Here is a 15,835-nt window from a genome sequence, read left to right on the forward strand (position 1 = left end):
TAAACAGTTGCGCTTTGGAAAATTCTGAAATGAAAATATGCATTAGTTTTGTACGGTTCTTAGAACACTAACTATTGTGTTTTTTTTCTAAACCAAATTTTGGTTTCTCACTAGAAGAAGTGGAAGTTCCCTTTAATAGAGCAGTTTTCAAATGACTGTCGAAAGTAATTGCGCGATTACAAATGCTACGCTGTGATTGGTTTAAAAATCTCGCGCCGTTTTATCAACCAATGAGAAGAAAACCAAAACCATCGCGACTTGCACGCGCGATTTTTCCCGCGCTTTGAGCAAGTTACGTGGAAGTGCTCAGAATTTGGAGTGGTTCATTAATCTGTTTACACCTGCTGTGATTGGTTGAAGTAATTACTTTGGTATTTGTTTTACGACACTCAACTGAAAACCGCTCTAGTTGTAATTTTTGTTGCTCGAAGTAAGATTTTTCTGTCTTGTTTATTTTTCCTCATAAATTTTTTCTTTAGAAAAAAGATGAGAGTCCCAAGGGGAAGGCTAACAATGTGCAGCTAGTTAAAATCGACCAGAGCCCTTACTTCGAGGAATTTGAAACCAGTAACTCAGTTGTCAGTCAGGAGGGAGGCTTACTAGTGGCGACACCCCTCAACAGACGCGACGAAACTGGTAGCGAAGGCTCGCGGGAAAGTTCTACGTCCGGGGATTCCAGAGCAGCTGCAAAAAGTTTATTAAATGCTAGTGCCCAGTCCGACGTCGTTCTCAGACGGCACCGAGAGGGTGGTACCTTATCGCCCTACGTCAGTACACCTGTCCTGCTTCGCCACGAAGAAGGGGACTTCCGGCACGACTGCTTGGGTGCGCAAGACGTATCGGCGTTCAGAGCGCGACAAGTTCGTTCCGCGATTTTTACGGAAACCGATTGGTCGCCGAGTCGGCTTCCACGACCTCGGAGCATGGACTCTTTAGACAAGGTGGGAGTCACCTCTTCGTCTCTTGCTTCTGCTGATGTTGGGTCGAGCGATGCACGCCATGGCAACGACGAAGTGACGGGAACTCTGCCAAGGAGTAAAAAACAGGGTATGATGAAACACCTCAGTCCCTCGGCGTCTCCAAGGGGGTTAAGAAAAGCTCGTTGGGCGCAAAGCAGCCCTAACATTTCTCCAGTTGTGGCGAGAAAGGATTTTGTTAATTCTTTAGAGCCTCCACCACCTTCCCCACCCTCGCCCACGTCTTCCAAGAAGTCGGAAAGTCCTCGTGAGTCTCCTGTCGTTGCCAGAAGGGTAGAAGATAGGCCGCTTGTGTGGAGTCCAACGCACTCTCCTCTTCTTACGAAGAGAGAGAAGAAAAAGACTACCATTTCCGGTTTGGGTTTGAGTAGTACACGGCGAGCAAGCATGCCGATCAATTACAGACAGAATCTTGATACTGTACCGGTGCGAGATCGACCCTTGGATGTATCCAAACCCAAAGTGTCGGTGCAAGTGGTGGCAGTAGCGAACGCGTCTGACGCTTCTGTTAGTCAGAAATCTTCACTGTCGAATCATGAAGATCAGTGGGACATAATTCCGTTGGAGCGTTTAAATGGAGATGTGTCTGGGGCTATTGCCCCGGATCACGAGAGGCAACACAGTGGTACCAGTGAAAGAAGCGATGAGCCTATGACGTCCACTCCTCGGGAAGGGAGCTTTTCTAAAGAGAGCATTACAGAGTCCTCTCGGAGTAATGCCCAGCACGTAAGAGAAAGGAGCTCGAGTGGCAATAGAAATGATGGTCTTCGAGCAAAAGATCCACCAAATCGTGACATCGGACAAAAGGGCCCTGTCCATTTGCGAGAAAGGAGCCTTAGTGGGGACAAGAATAGTGGCCTCAGAGTAATTCATGCAAAGGACACTCCTAATCAGGACACTGCTCAATCTGGTCCTGTATATCCACCAAATTGTGACGCCGGACAAAGGGGCCCTGACCATTTGCGGGAAAGGAGCTTTAGTGGGGACAAGAACAGTGGTCTCAGAGTAATTCATGCAAAGGACACTCCTAATCAGGACACTGTTCAATCTGGTCCGTCTCATTCAAGGAGCTTAAGTGCCGATAGAAGTGACGTGCGGAGAGCTTCCCAACGCCAAGGTACACTCTTTGTAGCTTCATCTATTCCCCGACAAAGCGTCCCTGTGACAGCTCATTACGTCACCACGGGAACTGTTGCCAAGAGCGAGGCTATTCCACCTGCCACCTCTGGCGAAGGGGAAACTGTTTACATTGACGCCACAGGATCCAATGTCAGTTCAACTTCAGCGGTTTCTCTCGGCAGTCGAGCGGAAGTAAGCTCTTCGTCTGTTTACGCTGTCGTTCGCGACAAACAAGGGGACGAGCGCGTGATTGCAGCGCCACCTTCTCGTGATTTACCAACACCATCGCGTGATCAACTTCAGTTTCGTTCCTCCTTGCCCAACAGTGGTGCACCCTCGTCTCAAGGTAGTCTACCGTTAGGCAATAGTTCGAGTTTACGTTATACTACGTCTTCAACCTCACGGGACGCTGTTGTTGCAGCTTCAGTCGACGTGAAACAGTCTTTTTACGAGCACAAAGACGAAAACCGAAATGACACTAAATTACACGTAACAGCGGCAACCACTCAGGAAGCCTCGAAGCAAAACGTGACGAGCGTGCGTGCGCGCATTCGTGATATCGAGAGTCAGTCTCCGCCGAAGGTACTGCAGGCGCGTGAAGGCGCAAATGATAACGATGATGACGATGCGCTTTCTGTGTCATCGCAGCCGAGCCGAGATTGTTCACCGGCGCTTAGAAAAGTGCGAAATAAAGGAAAGAAACCCAGCAAAGAGAAGGAAATATTCATAGATTCGCCTCCTTCTTCAGATGCTGTTTCTTCGGCCTCGAGTCGAAGGTCCTCGGAGGAGAAGTCACGCCCGAGACCAGGAGGGGCAAACCAAGAGGACAAGAAATCATCGCTCTGGTACGAGTATGGATGCGTTTGATGTAGGGATCAAGTGCAGGCGAAAGTGTGGACCCTTTATTTTGTTAACGACTGCAGCTGGATACGTCGAGACCATTTGTCAAAAATTGTATCTAGCGTTGTCGGCAGAAATCACACCTTCATAATTTCATTTTCAAATCGGACCGATTAGCACTTATCTTGAGGTTTGGTCAAACCCAGTGAGTATTGTGGTATTTGAGCTAAATTTTGAATATCCCTAGCTCCCAGACTCCGACGTTATATTTTCAAAGCGTTTTTGGTATTGATAATTTCGTCCGAATTTCAAATCAGTCAAAAAAGGGTCTTTTTTCATGGCTTCGAGCAGGATATAATGACAAAATTGAAATATTGAGATCAGATTTGGAGAGAAGACGAAGTACAGTTAAAATTAAGTGCAGCCGGTTTTGCAATGAACTGAAGAGAAAGCTGGAGGGGGCGGATTGGGCAGAAATATTTATTTAGATTACTATTTTTTCATCTTTCTGCTGTTCAACTGACTAGATCATAATTAAGAGGTCGATATCTTAAAAGCCTCGTAATTTGTTAAGTCATTTGCACAAGAGAAATCAATCCATTTCTCATCTTATCTCCTGCATGCGCATCGATGTTGTAGGTATTAATAGTAGTCAGTGAACCACTTAGCAAAACGGTTGCTAAGGTTAAATTCTTGAGAGACGCGAACAAACGTTTAAGAAGTCCTCTCGGTGACTACAATTGGGTCATTTTATGGTTTTACAGTGGCCTTTAGTCACTTATCTCTCGCAATTAATTTATCTATCTAACCCAGGAGACGTCGTTCGTATCATTAAAAAGTTATAGAAACAAATGCTCTTGTAAATATGATCGTTCTTTTATCTGTTGGACTCGTCGTCGTCAAACTGACCAATGATGTGTATACCGAGTCAGTAACGAACTATGTAATAGCAACCTTCAGATTGGAGTGAGACTCCGAGCCTTTGTTTGCGATTCTGACCATGCACGTGCATTACGTTTCACGGTCGGTTTTTTTTTCAAGCGCGCATGTTCAGAACGCAAATTTGTACTCATCGTACTTGCATTGCAATCCAACGGTCTTCAGTAGTATAACCTGGCTTGCAACTGATCTTCAATCAAATGATCTGTTGTTCCTTGTGGCGTTGTGCGCATTGGAACTATTTTCCATTCGTGCGATAAGTTATTTAACACAAAGTTTACTTGCGTTGTCTTGGATACACGCGGCGCTAACAGAAGCCGATGGTGTCACTCACCGTTGAAGACTCTTGAAGGTTATGTGGAAGCCGTGATTAAAATAGAATGAACACTTTGATAGATAAATAAACTTTGTGTTGTGAATTACTGATTGTAAATATTAAGCATTATTATTCTTCTAATGTAATATTCTCAGTCTAAAAAGTATAGTAGTATTTTCTTGACAAGAAAGACAGAATTTTGCAAGAAGATTACATAGTCTATTTTCGTAGCTAAAACTTAGTGACTGGAATCCTTTTTAACGCAGAATAACGACGTACATTTTAAGGAGCCTGATTTTCGAATTTTGCCATAGCCTCTTCGTCAAAGCGAGGCTTAAGTGCACGACTTCAGTGAACTTAAGGGTCACTGAAGTTGACTCGGAAATAAATTACAATAAGCGCCTAAAGTGTTGAGACACTTTTCCCTGTTAACTAATTCAATTTAAGGAATCTTGCACAACCCCCTCCCCCTAAATTTTTTCATCTAACCTTCTCTCCCCTTAACAATGTTGTTTTGTTATCGCCAATGGGAGATTGGGGGGGGGGGGGGGGGGGGGAGTACAAGTGGAAAATGTAACGTTAAAGTGATTTTTGCCTAATCGTGGTCTTCCCAGTCTGGTGTCTCAACTACTTTTGTCGCTTATAGTAGCAATGTTATCGATTTGTGATTTGAGAAAATGCACAAAAGGTATAGAACTAATTTGTTTCAGCGAAGATATTGAGAACGTTTATTTATACAGTTATTTATTACGATAGCTTTCGACCACATAGGAATAAATAAAATGTTGATATGACCGTCCCTTTTCATGATTGATTCATTGTGCTAATAAATTTAAAGATTAAACATAATATATTTTTCAATGGTTTTTCGTCACAAAACCTGAATAAAGTCGCATCTTCTCCATGACATAGAAATACCGAACCGCTTATACCTCACTGCAGCCGTATCCTGCCGAATTATCTGATGATCGTGCGCAGGCTATCAAATCTTAATTGGTTATTATTGTAAATAAGGATTCGTTGTTTTAAAAGATTCGTGGTCGTTGTAGTTGTTACTGTGTCGTTTCCCCTTCAGCTTCTTTGAGTTCTTTCAAACAGTTGCCTTTGTACGCAAAGCGTGAGTTCTGCTGTATCAAATAAAACCTTTTGGCAGAGTAGATGCTATATTTCGTGAGGGTGACACCTTAGTAAGCAGGTTGCCATTGATGACAGTACGTCCCTCAATTTTTCAAGATCAACTCAGCGAGTCAGTGGAAATGAGTTCCATGTAAGTAGTAGCAAACATGTTCGGACCATTTGCTCGTTCTAGTATCGGTCGGTCTTGTAAGCAACCTCGTTCCCAGGGCTTTTCTCCGCCGAGTACAGGGAGCACCCACTCCTCGGCGGAGAAAAGCCCTGGGAACGAGGTTGCCTTGTAAGGACCCTCAGAGAATGCAAGCTGTTATTTTCAAATAAATATATTTTATTCTTCAAAATTTATTTCACCATGTTTTCTCTTGAATTTCTGCGATATTTTCTTTTATAGCATACTGAAACATCAAGGATTTTTCATTATTTGAGTCGTGAACTGACAAGGAATAAACCGTATTCATAAATGGCGGCTAAGTAATCATTCTTTTCTCTTTATGCTAATCATCCTCACTAGCCTCTTTAGCGCGAACAAAATTCAAAAGAATTTTTGCTCCAAAGTGAGGCTGGTGAGGATTATTAGCACGAAGACAAAAGAAGAATTCCTTGGCCTTCATTTATGAACACGGTCTATACTTTACCAAAAATGTAGTTGCTGCTCTTATTTTCGTAATGAAATTGAGTGTTTTCTAGTCGATTTTAGAGGGATGGTTGTGATCGTGAGCGCTAACAATTTGCGAATAAAAGACGAATAAATTGCGTCAGTCCACTGACGAAGAACGCAAAAGAACACGCAACCGCCGTCCGCTGTCCACAATGCAGCAGTCCTTCCAAGTGGCTTGAATTTGAGATCTTCGACTTCCGGCTCCAGAACAAAACATGGCGGCATCACGTCGAAACTCTTTGCCAATTCGAGCAATGGTGGTCGTGGTCCCGTCTTTTGTCAGCCACCAGTTCAGGATCTTTTGCGAGCTCAACAAATCACTTTGTCCTTTACTTTACCAAAGTGCAATAGGTGAAACAACTGCAGGACACCTTGCTCAAGAATCGGACATTAGGTGAGCCGTGAGCGACGCCATGTAACTCCATATGCATGCCGACGCGCGTAATGCTTGATAAACACTTTGCCTGTGTTTAAAGCTTCTTATTTGGCGAGTTATATGCGTTTAACTATTTGTACAGTTAGTCATTTATCTGTCAAGTTCTTCAAATTGGTACATACAAATTAAACTGAGAAGCAGTAAGATATGCCAAGCTATTGAAGGCATCAAAGGCCTGGTACATTTGTAAATCACATTTAGTATACTCAAATTAAAACTGTTAAGCCTAGATTAAGCGTAAAGAAGGTTAAGGGTTAGATTAGGTTAGGGATGGTTTGGAACGTTGTATATAATATAATTTATTATTTGTTATTCTTAGCTTTTCCCTTCCACAATCTCCAAGGGGTGTCTGGAAAAAGCGAATAGTCGCGAATAGCGAACAGCGAATAGTCGCGAATAGCGAATGGTACGAACACTGCGAATAGTGGCGAATAGTGACGAATAGTAGCGAATAGTGACGAATAGTCTTCAATAGTCACCGCCTTATGCTGAACAATCTCGTAATCAAAGCAAATAATATGCTCACCTGTCGTCGACAGAGAATTTCGTGCATGCTTTTACAAACACTCTAAAGGAAAACAAACGTCAAAATGCAAAAATATAAATCATTAATACATCAAGCTCATGATCATCTCCTCTCACAATGGCGCCCGAACATAAATTTTAGATACTCACATTTCATCATCCTCATCTGTGCTGTCCGATCCGGCGAGACACGTTCTGTAAAAAGGAATAAAATCAAAATGTGAGGCAAGTTGTAATTGGTTTGTGATTAAAGAGACAAACGAGCTACTCTGATAACCATTGCATTAATTAATTATCCAAATAATCAACAGGATTTCAGTGCATTTATGCTCGCCAACACATCTCTGCCTTTTTAGCGGGAAAATCCCATCCAACGTTGCTGCGCAGTTGACCAGGAAGTACTGGGTACCAAATTTTCGTCATTTCGTCACAATCCCCCCCCCCTCCACCCTTATTTGCCACTATTTGTTACTTTTCGTCACTATTCGTGACTGTTCGTCACTATTCGCCACTATTCGCCACTATTCGCACTATTCGTACTATTCGTGACTATTCGCTGTTCGCTATTCGCGACTATTCGCTATTCGGGTTTTTTAGACACCCATCTCCAAAGCATGTGAGGCATACGTGCCAGGCACAGCAAGTGGACCGGTCACTGCAGACTGGGTCTAAAATGCGGGATACAGTACAAAATAGGCCTCGGCCCAGGGCTAGGCCTCAGTCTGCATTTTAGACCCAGTCTGCATTTATTACTGACCGGCAAGTGAACTAAATTATACTTGGATTGAGATATTAAGGCTAAATTATGCCCAAAGAAAGATTAGGGTTCTGAAGGTTAAGGTTAGTTTTAGGTGTTTTGTAGACCGTACTCATAAATGTCCGCTGCGAAATCATTCTTTTGTCCTTGTGCTATTCATCCTCACTTTAAAGCAAAAATTCTTTTGAATTTGTTCGCGCTGACGAGGCTAGTGAATATGATTAGCATGAAGACAAAAGGATAATGTCTTGTCTGCCATTTATGAATATGGTCTATTGGCAATTTGTTATGTATTGCTGCCTCACAGATTGAAAAGCCACCATTGAGTTGTTATCGGTAATTTCAATATACTTAGAAATACATTCATTTTTATTTTCATTGTCATGCAACAAAATCAATCTTATTCCTCAGAACTGCACTAGGTTCCTATGTGGTCCTTAAAAATGGGTATAAAATAAGCCATGTTACAGATCTCAGGCAATTTCCATGGAGTGATATGGTAACATTTTACATTGGATGTGTCAACCATTGTGTCCAAAAGTTGCTTTGGGATGTTGGAATTTCTGTCCAAGGCAAGGGAAAAAGTCAGCACACTCCACTATATAAAACAGGCCTGACGTCTATCAAGGTTGGGTCATTTTGCTCCTCTGTGGTTGTTGCTATGCATTTAATTCCAAGGGATTTGCTGCAAAAGGCTATAGATGTTACGACAAATTTTAAAGACATTCATGGTATGCCAATTCATATTGGGGATCCGTCTGTAATCGGCATAACAGATGTCAATAAACCAGATTATGGTGATTCTCCTGACATCCAAGACAGAGTTCCAGTATTTTGGGCCTCGAGCATTACAGCACACTTGGCTGTTAAATCTGCTGGTAAGTTTTGCTTTAACATTTTACTTTTTTGTCTTGCTTACATGTATCATCTGTTGATGAAAGGATTTTGCAAATACCTGAACAAACCATCAGCTAAAAATTTATGCTGCTGTGAGTATGTTGGTTCCCTAGATGAAAGAGGTAAAGGATCCTTGTACTTATCTGGACAATATACATGTAATCAAAAATTCATTGTCTCCGGTAGACACCTAAAAAAATTCCGGTGGCTCCAACAGAACTCAAACCCGTGATCTCTGCAAAGCCAGTGCAATGCTCTACAAAATTGAGAGCTTTATAAAGCCACAAAGTTGGGCGAAAGTCAATTTGTTGGGCTCATGTGTTCCCATGTGGCTTCATACATGTAGCTCAGTTGGGAGAGCATTGGTCCAGCATCACAGAGGTCATGGGTTCTTTTCCCATTGGAACCACCCGAATTTTTTTCGGTGTCTGATATGAGAGTCAATTGCTTAATTGTCCGGAATAATTTCAGGGATCATTTCTCTCTTTCGTCTATAGCCCACACTTCAAATATATATGTTTCTTTCATTGGTTCTCTACTTTGCCTTGTGAGTTTTTACCCCTGTGCTCTGGTTTTCCCCTCAAAAGCCAGCATTTGATTTGATTTGCCTTAATTGATCCTCTATTAGAAGATTACTTTTGAAGTGACTATCGTAGTGCTCTTTTTTTCTTGGACCAACAATTGAACTAATGTTTTTGCTGACAAATGAAAGCATAAATATTGTCTTTCTGAAGGGTTTACAATGCTAAGTTTAGGATTATATCAGACACAGAGAGGTTTTCACCAAGCAAACTTAGTAGCAGGCTTTCTTTGTTCTCGAAAAGGGTTGGAACTTGCCTTTATTGACGACATGGAGAGGCTGTTTGACTGTGAAACCACCAATGAAGACATCACAGGGCTACTACCTGAGGATACTAAACCACGAGTAGTAGCAATGAAAGAGAAGCCTTTTGTTGCCTCTTTACTTTCTGAAAGTGCATTCAGGAAAATAAGGTCCCTGGAGACGGAAATTCTGGAAGACATTGGGAAAAGAGGCATTGAAAAACTACACATTCCCAACGAACTCGTGAAAGCGGCACTTGTGTTGTCGCACGCCGTATCCGTGGGTGTTCATTTTGGTTTCCCTTGTAACACAGGCCGAAAACACCCGGATGAAACGGATGGTCCCGCGGGTTTTATAGCGATTTGCAAGGCCCTGAATGCGCTAGGGAAAAAGGTCACCTGTATTGCGAGCTCCTATCAAGTGAACTTGGCGCGGGAACTTGTAGCAAAGTTCTTAAGCGATAAAATAGCTGTTTTGGAATTTAAGCCTGCAAATATGGAAGATGTGGGAAGAGCTGCAGAGGAATTCCTTTTCCTTGATGATGCGAAACAATCAAGTCCTAAATTTGACACTTTAATCGCCATAGAAGCAACTGCCAGGACCGAAGAGGGCTGTTACATGACGATGAAGGGTAGAAACCTAATCGACATCTGTAAAGATAGTCCTGTCGATGAACTGTTCATTCAAGGTAAGTTGTCAACACTTTCTGAGGTAATTCATGTTGTAGTCGTAAAGGTTCTTTCCAGGCCTTAAAATTTTTGTGAAGGGCGAAAACGAGGAGAGCATGGAAACCGGAAACAGAGTTTCCACGAGAACCGTCTCGCCACACCTCATCTTTTTGAGGAGTTAGAGGGATACCTTAGGCCCGTTTTAAACGTCGCATTTCCATGTGTCAAATCCTAATGCAAATGAGCGAAAACAATAGATATTTCTCATTTGCATTAGATTCGGCACGTGTGAATTGCGACGTTTAAAACAGGCCTTAGTGACATTTTAGTGCCTGTATTTCCGGAGATGAGTAATGTTGAAGCTTATTTGATGGAAAGATATAGAGACACTTTGAATCTGTGTTGTATTCTTTGATTGCAACTGACGGCCATGTTGGTAGAAAGAAAAATAGCGAAAAAGTCTTTAGGGAATTTGACTCATGATTTTTTAGAAAACAGTCCTAAGAAAATACGCGCGCTGATTGGTGAAAAATCGTGTTTCTGTAACTCGATGGAGACACAGAACTAGCACGAGCTGTTGACGTTGTGATGGCGCGAGCAAAGAGAATTTACATTTTGATAATTAGAGTTAACAAGTTGTTTTCCTTTTTCTCGTCGCGTTGTTTTCTAAAAGAAATAGACAACATGTACTCCGTGTTTCTATCGAGTTATAGAAACACTGGTGTTCCCACAGCATTTCTCGTTCTCCCAAACTTTCACTCGTGTTTCTATAACTCGATAGAAACACGGTACCTGTTTTCTATTTTTTAAGCAAAACTTAGCTACATTCTTCTATTGTTTTGGCACCAACATGGCCGTCTTATCACGTGAGTGCAATCAAAGAATGTGAAGAACATATTTGAACAGCGAAATGAAACATGTTGAGATTGGAGGTCTTTGCTGTTATGATCGCTACTTAAACAGTGGCGCTGGTCAAATATATGTGCCCTTCATATGTATTCTCTAACATCATTTATACATCCGGTACTCCCAAAATGGCCGGCTTCCAGTTGACTAATGATGAGTCTATAGCCCATTTCTGAGTTGCTGTTTTCCTCTGATTCAAAACGAGTCTTGTTGCTAAACCATTCTGACAATGACTTTGATTTGCACGAAAATACACCACTCATTCCTATTTGAATGGTTGTTCACCAGGATACTCTTTGAAACCGAGGCAAACAGCAACTCGGAATTGAGCTATTGCCCGAAACGGAAAATACCATAATACTCTTTGTTTGTCCACCCAATTTTTAAATAAGCATTGCATTGTTTCCAGTCTGTCTTGGGACTTACAATGGTCCCAAGAGAAAACAAAAACAATTCTTATTCAAAATTTGGGTGGCCAAACAAAGAGTATTATGGTATTTTCCGTTTCGGGCAATTGGTCGAGCACTGCACGGTATCTGAAAGTTTCTAGGTTCCAATCCCGTTTTCGAGTTTTCAGGCTCATTCTCTTCTGCTAAAGTAGCTTTCATAACTGCGAAAATCTTCAATCTATAAAACACTTTGATCCTATCAACATTAGCGGGGATCCAATAAACAACATTTCTGGACATTTGCGTGTTTTTATTTCAGCTCACAAATCCGGGAAAATTGCGACCATTGGCATCGGTGACGGTGGGAACGAGATTGGTATGGGAAAGGTGCGTCACCTTGTCGTAGATCACATCGATCTCGGACCAAAAATCGCCAGTAGTGTTTCCACTGACCAGTTAATCACAGCGGGCGTGTCTAACTGGGGTGGATCAGCATTGGCGGCAGCATTGTTTATTTTGCATCAGTGTCCAGTTCATTCAAGGTACACCAGACAAGGAGCACAGAAGGAGAGAGATGTTGCTTTTGAGGAAGTGCTGAATTCATTGGAAACGGTAACGTGAATATATGGTAGTACTTTTTAAGGCCCTGAAAACGAAGAAACATGGTCTCAGTGATATCATTTCTCGAAGCCTTCCCAGTTTTTGTGGCTAGCAGAGGCGTTTGCAAGCTTAGATACGCTCGATAAAGACTGGTCTTTTGATCTATCGTGCAAGACTGCTTTTTAAAACTTGTCTTCCTCCAAGGTGGCACCACAGCCGATAATAGGCCTAGTTCGATATATCAATATTCAGGCATGGCTACAAGGGTTTATGGTCAAATTTCACGGCTCAGTTCTGTTTTCTTTGTCTCACAAGTCTCAAGGAAGAGTTCTGAACAAAAAATATTCAAATTTAACCATAAAGCCTCGTAGCTATGTGTGAATATTGATATATCGAACGTGGCCTGTAGATGGTTTTTAATCGCGTGATGAGACGGCCATGTTGGTGCACAAGACAATAGCATATTATGGCTTATGTTTTGCATCATAATAGAGTCAAATTCCCAAAAGACATTTTTCTCTGTTGTTCTGTGCACCAAGATGGCTGTTGTGACATCAGGTGAAAACGATCTATTATCGCTTCCTCGTCAAAATAGGCCTTGTCTTTTTGTTAGCGTTTGCACGCGCACCCAGCAGTTTCTGAAAGAAAAAAATGCTTTCCAAGAAGCTGGGGATTTGATAGTAAAATTTTCAGTAACATTTCGCAGCGTTTGCGCGCCGTAAGAAACATATCTTAGAAAAAATTAAGTGTCCGCATCAATATCTGCTCATTGTATTGAGATGCTTTTAGGGAAGGGGTTCTGTCCGGAAATTGATGGGATGAAAAAGTAATCGAGCTTTGCTTTGTAAGAGACTAAGGGTCACAATATGGCTTCTAAGAGCTCCTATGCTGTGGTCGAAGCTACGACCGTCCGATGACGAGTTCGGATGCTCTACCGCTGAGCTCAGTATAGCAGACTCGTGGGAGCAAAGCCATTAAACTAGGTTCTGGTGACAGGTGACCCCTTTCATGACTGTATCACGCGACCTTGTCAAATGTCAATCATAAAAAGTGGTCGTGGTACAACATCGAAGCCACAAATGGAAAGAGCGAGATGACATTTGTAAGAATGTCAATTTGGAGGCCACTGACGTTCAAGTGCTTAATTTTGGAGCGCTTTGAAAGTTTATAATACGTACAGTAACAAGTTACAGTGTACAAATACCGACGGTATATTCCTTTGAAAAATACGAAAGAAGAGGAAGGTGGAGGAAACTTAGGGTGCGTTCGATCGACCGTATTCCGGAATAAGAATATGTGGAGTGATGATTTAAAACGGTATGTTTGTCGTTTTGTAGCTACAAGGATAATAAAGGTATGTCTAAAATGGCATTTTAGCGGGTGTTTGACTATTTTAATGTGAATCTCCGTAAAAACGAAGGATTTCTAACTTCTATTCCACTTATTCCTATTCCGGAATACGGTCAATCGAACGCACCCTTTGACTTGCCCAGTAATTAGCGAAGACGAAGATCCTGGGACCGATAATCACTGGTTAGTTTGTGTTGAAAGTAAAAGGCCTCTTATCAAACTTATTTCAGGAGGAAAAAATCTTGTCATATCTCGGCGAGATTGGAGTGTGTGATGGCATTTCCCAAGGGAAGAAAATGTCTGTGGATAATCTGCCATTTGACCCTGTTCATAAGCACATGCTACAAAAACTCTTAACTATTGCAGCACCGTCCAGCCTGTCAAGTGGAGAACATGATTTCCTGTAGTAGAAAGGTAACCGATTGACGCATATAATAATAATAATAATAATAATAATAATAATAATAATAATAATAATAATAATAATAATAATAATAATAATAATAATAATGATAATGATAATGATGATGATGATGATGATGATGATGATGATGATGATGATGATGATGATGATGATGATGATGATGATGATGATGATAATAATAATAATAATAAGAAGATCAGGTAGTATAGGGTTTTTAGGAGCTGGAACGAAAAGACACAATGAGACGAATACGAAAGATAATTACGAATGAAAGAAACGCAAGAGATTTACCCAATGACGTGTTGAGGACACTATTGTACGAGACTGAATCCCTGGTAAGGAAAGTAATGTCAGGACTTGTACGAGGGACTGTGTGATAGAAAAATCACATGAATGACCAGATCAGATCCAAGTCGAGATCTGGATAACCAGATCTTGAGTCATAAGTTCTATGAAAAAGATTTGCCACTGACTCTTGATATTTTTCAACAGACGTTTGGGTTAATGCTTAAGCCTTCATCGGTGATATGAAAGCGACGTTCGTTGTCATACGCAGTAACGCAGCGCGAAGTATGCGCGCCTGACATCTCCAGACTACACTTTCTCCATTTTTAAAGATCTTGAATCAAGCCGTTTGCAATTCTTCATTGATAATTGATTGGCATATTTTGAGTTGTAATCGGTTCAGGTACAAAAAAATAATAGCGATAATAATAATGATGCTGACGATGACGATGATGATGTTGAAGGTAAAATACATACTTAACTGACCACTCTTCACTCTGCGTTTCAGGGCCAAGTCATCTTCATAAATATTAAGAACTCCATTCCCGTGCATCTGAGAGGTACCACTGATGATTTGTCACTTTGCAAGTGCGGCCGAGAAGTTGAACTACCCAGTCGGAATAATTTCAGCTAATGGTCAGAAGGGAGACTTAAAACCAAGACCTCCGGGTTTAAAGTCTGGCACTCTCGCCACTCGACCACTTGTCCTCCTTTGAAGATATCAAATCGAGTTTTAGCGTCAGGTAACTACATCTTTGAGTACGCACTCATTCTACGTTGATGCAGTACGAAGGCCAAGGCAAGAGCTACATCGCAATTATGCTGAAAGACGGGACCAGAGATTTATCGTCCTTATCCATAAAGAAATATAAAGTCTGAACGCTTGCAGATATCAGTAACATTCCCTATTAAAATCGTGGGCCCGGTTGTTCGACAGACTATTAACTTAATCCAGGGTTAGCCTAAACTTTGGTTTAATTTTTTCCACTTTTAGTTGAAAATTTCTCTTGCCTCTTTGTTTTTCAAGATTGAGTTCCTCTAATGTAAAATTTTGCCGAACTGAATATCAGCGTTGAACAACATTTGGGAGTAGAGAAATAAACTCCTTGGTTAATTTTTGTAAATCTGGGATTAGCGTGAAACGGCTTTTGAACAACCAAACCCTGATTTTTGGTTCGTGTCCGGCCACGAATTAAACCCTCGACCTCTGGCTCAGCTGACCTGAGTACACGTCACTATAGAGTTTTCCCTCGCGTGATCAGTAAACTTTGTTTTTACACCGAAACAAAAGAAAACGTTTGCATGACAATAGAGCTCAATTCCCGGAGGATTAGTGGGGGACACCAACATGACCGCCGTTCCATTGTTTGGTGTGAAAAGACTCTATATCACGTTCTGGCAAACCTCTTTCCCACACGTTGAACTATTACTGAACAGGATACGACTTCGCTTTCTCAGCCACGCTTGTAGAAGTAACAAAATGGTCTGTGTGTGTGATGAAATTTTTAGTGATTTAATTCCCTTTTTCTCTATCTGTCGATGACGTTTCCTTTAATCTCCACATAGAAGTTTCTTCCCCCGCTCAGTTTGTAACTCAACTGCGCTAATTTGCCATTGGAGAGATTTCAGTAGCAGGAGAGAAGTTGCTTGGTAAGGCGAGAAATGAGCTAACATCAAACGAAATTCTTGTCTTTTGGCAAAACGAAACTTTCATCCTGACCTTTGCCGTTTTCACCGTAAACGTGATGTTAAATCTCTCTACCGTATCATCTTTCTGTAAATAGGGAATTTA

General features: G+C 41.6%; 2 protein-coding genes across 4 annotated transcripts in view; both read left to right on the forward strand.

The window, feature by feature from the left end:
• The window catches only part of LOC137978413 (girdin-like), a 65,929-nt gene extending 62,827 nt beyond the window's left edge, over positions 1 to 3,102 (forward strand). For both annotated transcript variants that reach the window (XM_068825324.1, XM_068825323.1), the window contains one exon: positions 480 to 3,102. In XM_068825324.1, the coding sequence (XP_068681425.1) occupies positions 480 to 2,963 (2,484 nt within the window). In that variant the 3' untranslated portion in view covers positions 2,964 to 3,102. The remainder of the gene's footprint in view (positions 1 to 479) is intronic.
• Positions 3,103 to 6,164: 3,062 nt separating this feature from the next.
• The window catches only part of LOC137979731 (D-glutamate cyclase, mitochondrial-like), a 12,374-nt gene continuing 2,703 nt past the window's right edge, over positions 6,165 to 15,835 (forward strand). Inside the window, exons 1-6 of one of the 2 annotated variants that reach the window (XM_068827064.1) lie at positions 6,165 to 6,377; positions 8,113 to 8,579; positions 9,402 to 10,109; positions 11,704 to 11,996; positions 13,565 to 13,748; positions 14,552 to 15,835. The exon at positions 14,552 to 15,835 is cut by the window's right edge and continues 2,703 nt beyond it. In XM_068827064.1, the coding sequence (XP_068683165.1) occupies positions 6,199 to 6,377; positions 8,113 to 8,579; positions 9,402 to 10,109; positions 11,704 to 11,996; positions 13,565 to 13,741 (1,824 nt within the window). In that variant the 5' untranslated portion in view covers positions 6,165 to 6,198 and the 3' untranslated portion in view covers positions 13,742 to 13,748; positions 14,552 to 15,835. The remainder of the gene's footprint in view (positions 6,378 to 8,112; positions 8,580 to 9,401; positions 10,110 to 11,703; positions 11,997 to 13,564; positions 13,749 to 14,551) is intronic. The other variant, XM_068827065.1, reaches the window with a different exon arrangement.

Source organism: Montipora foliosa, chromosome 12 (assembly GCF_036669935.1).
Source record: "Montipora foliosa isolate CH-2021 chromosome 12, ASM3666993v2, whole genome shotgun sequence".
Classification (NCBI taxonomy): domain Eukaryota; kingdom Metazoa; phylum Cnidaria; class Anthozoa; order Scleractinia; family Acroporidae; genus Montipora; species Montipora foliosa.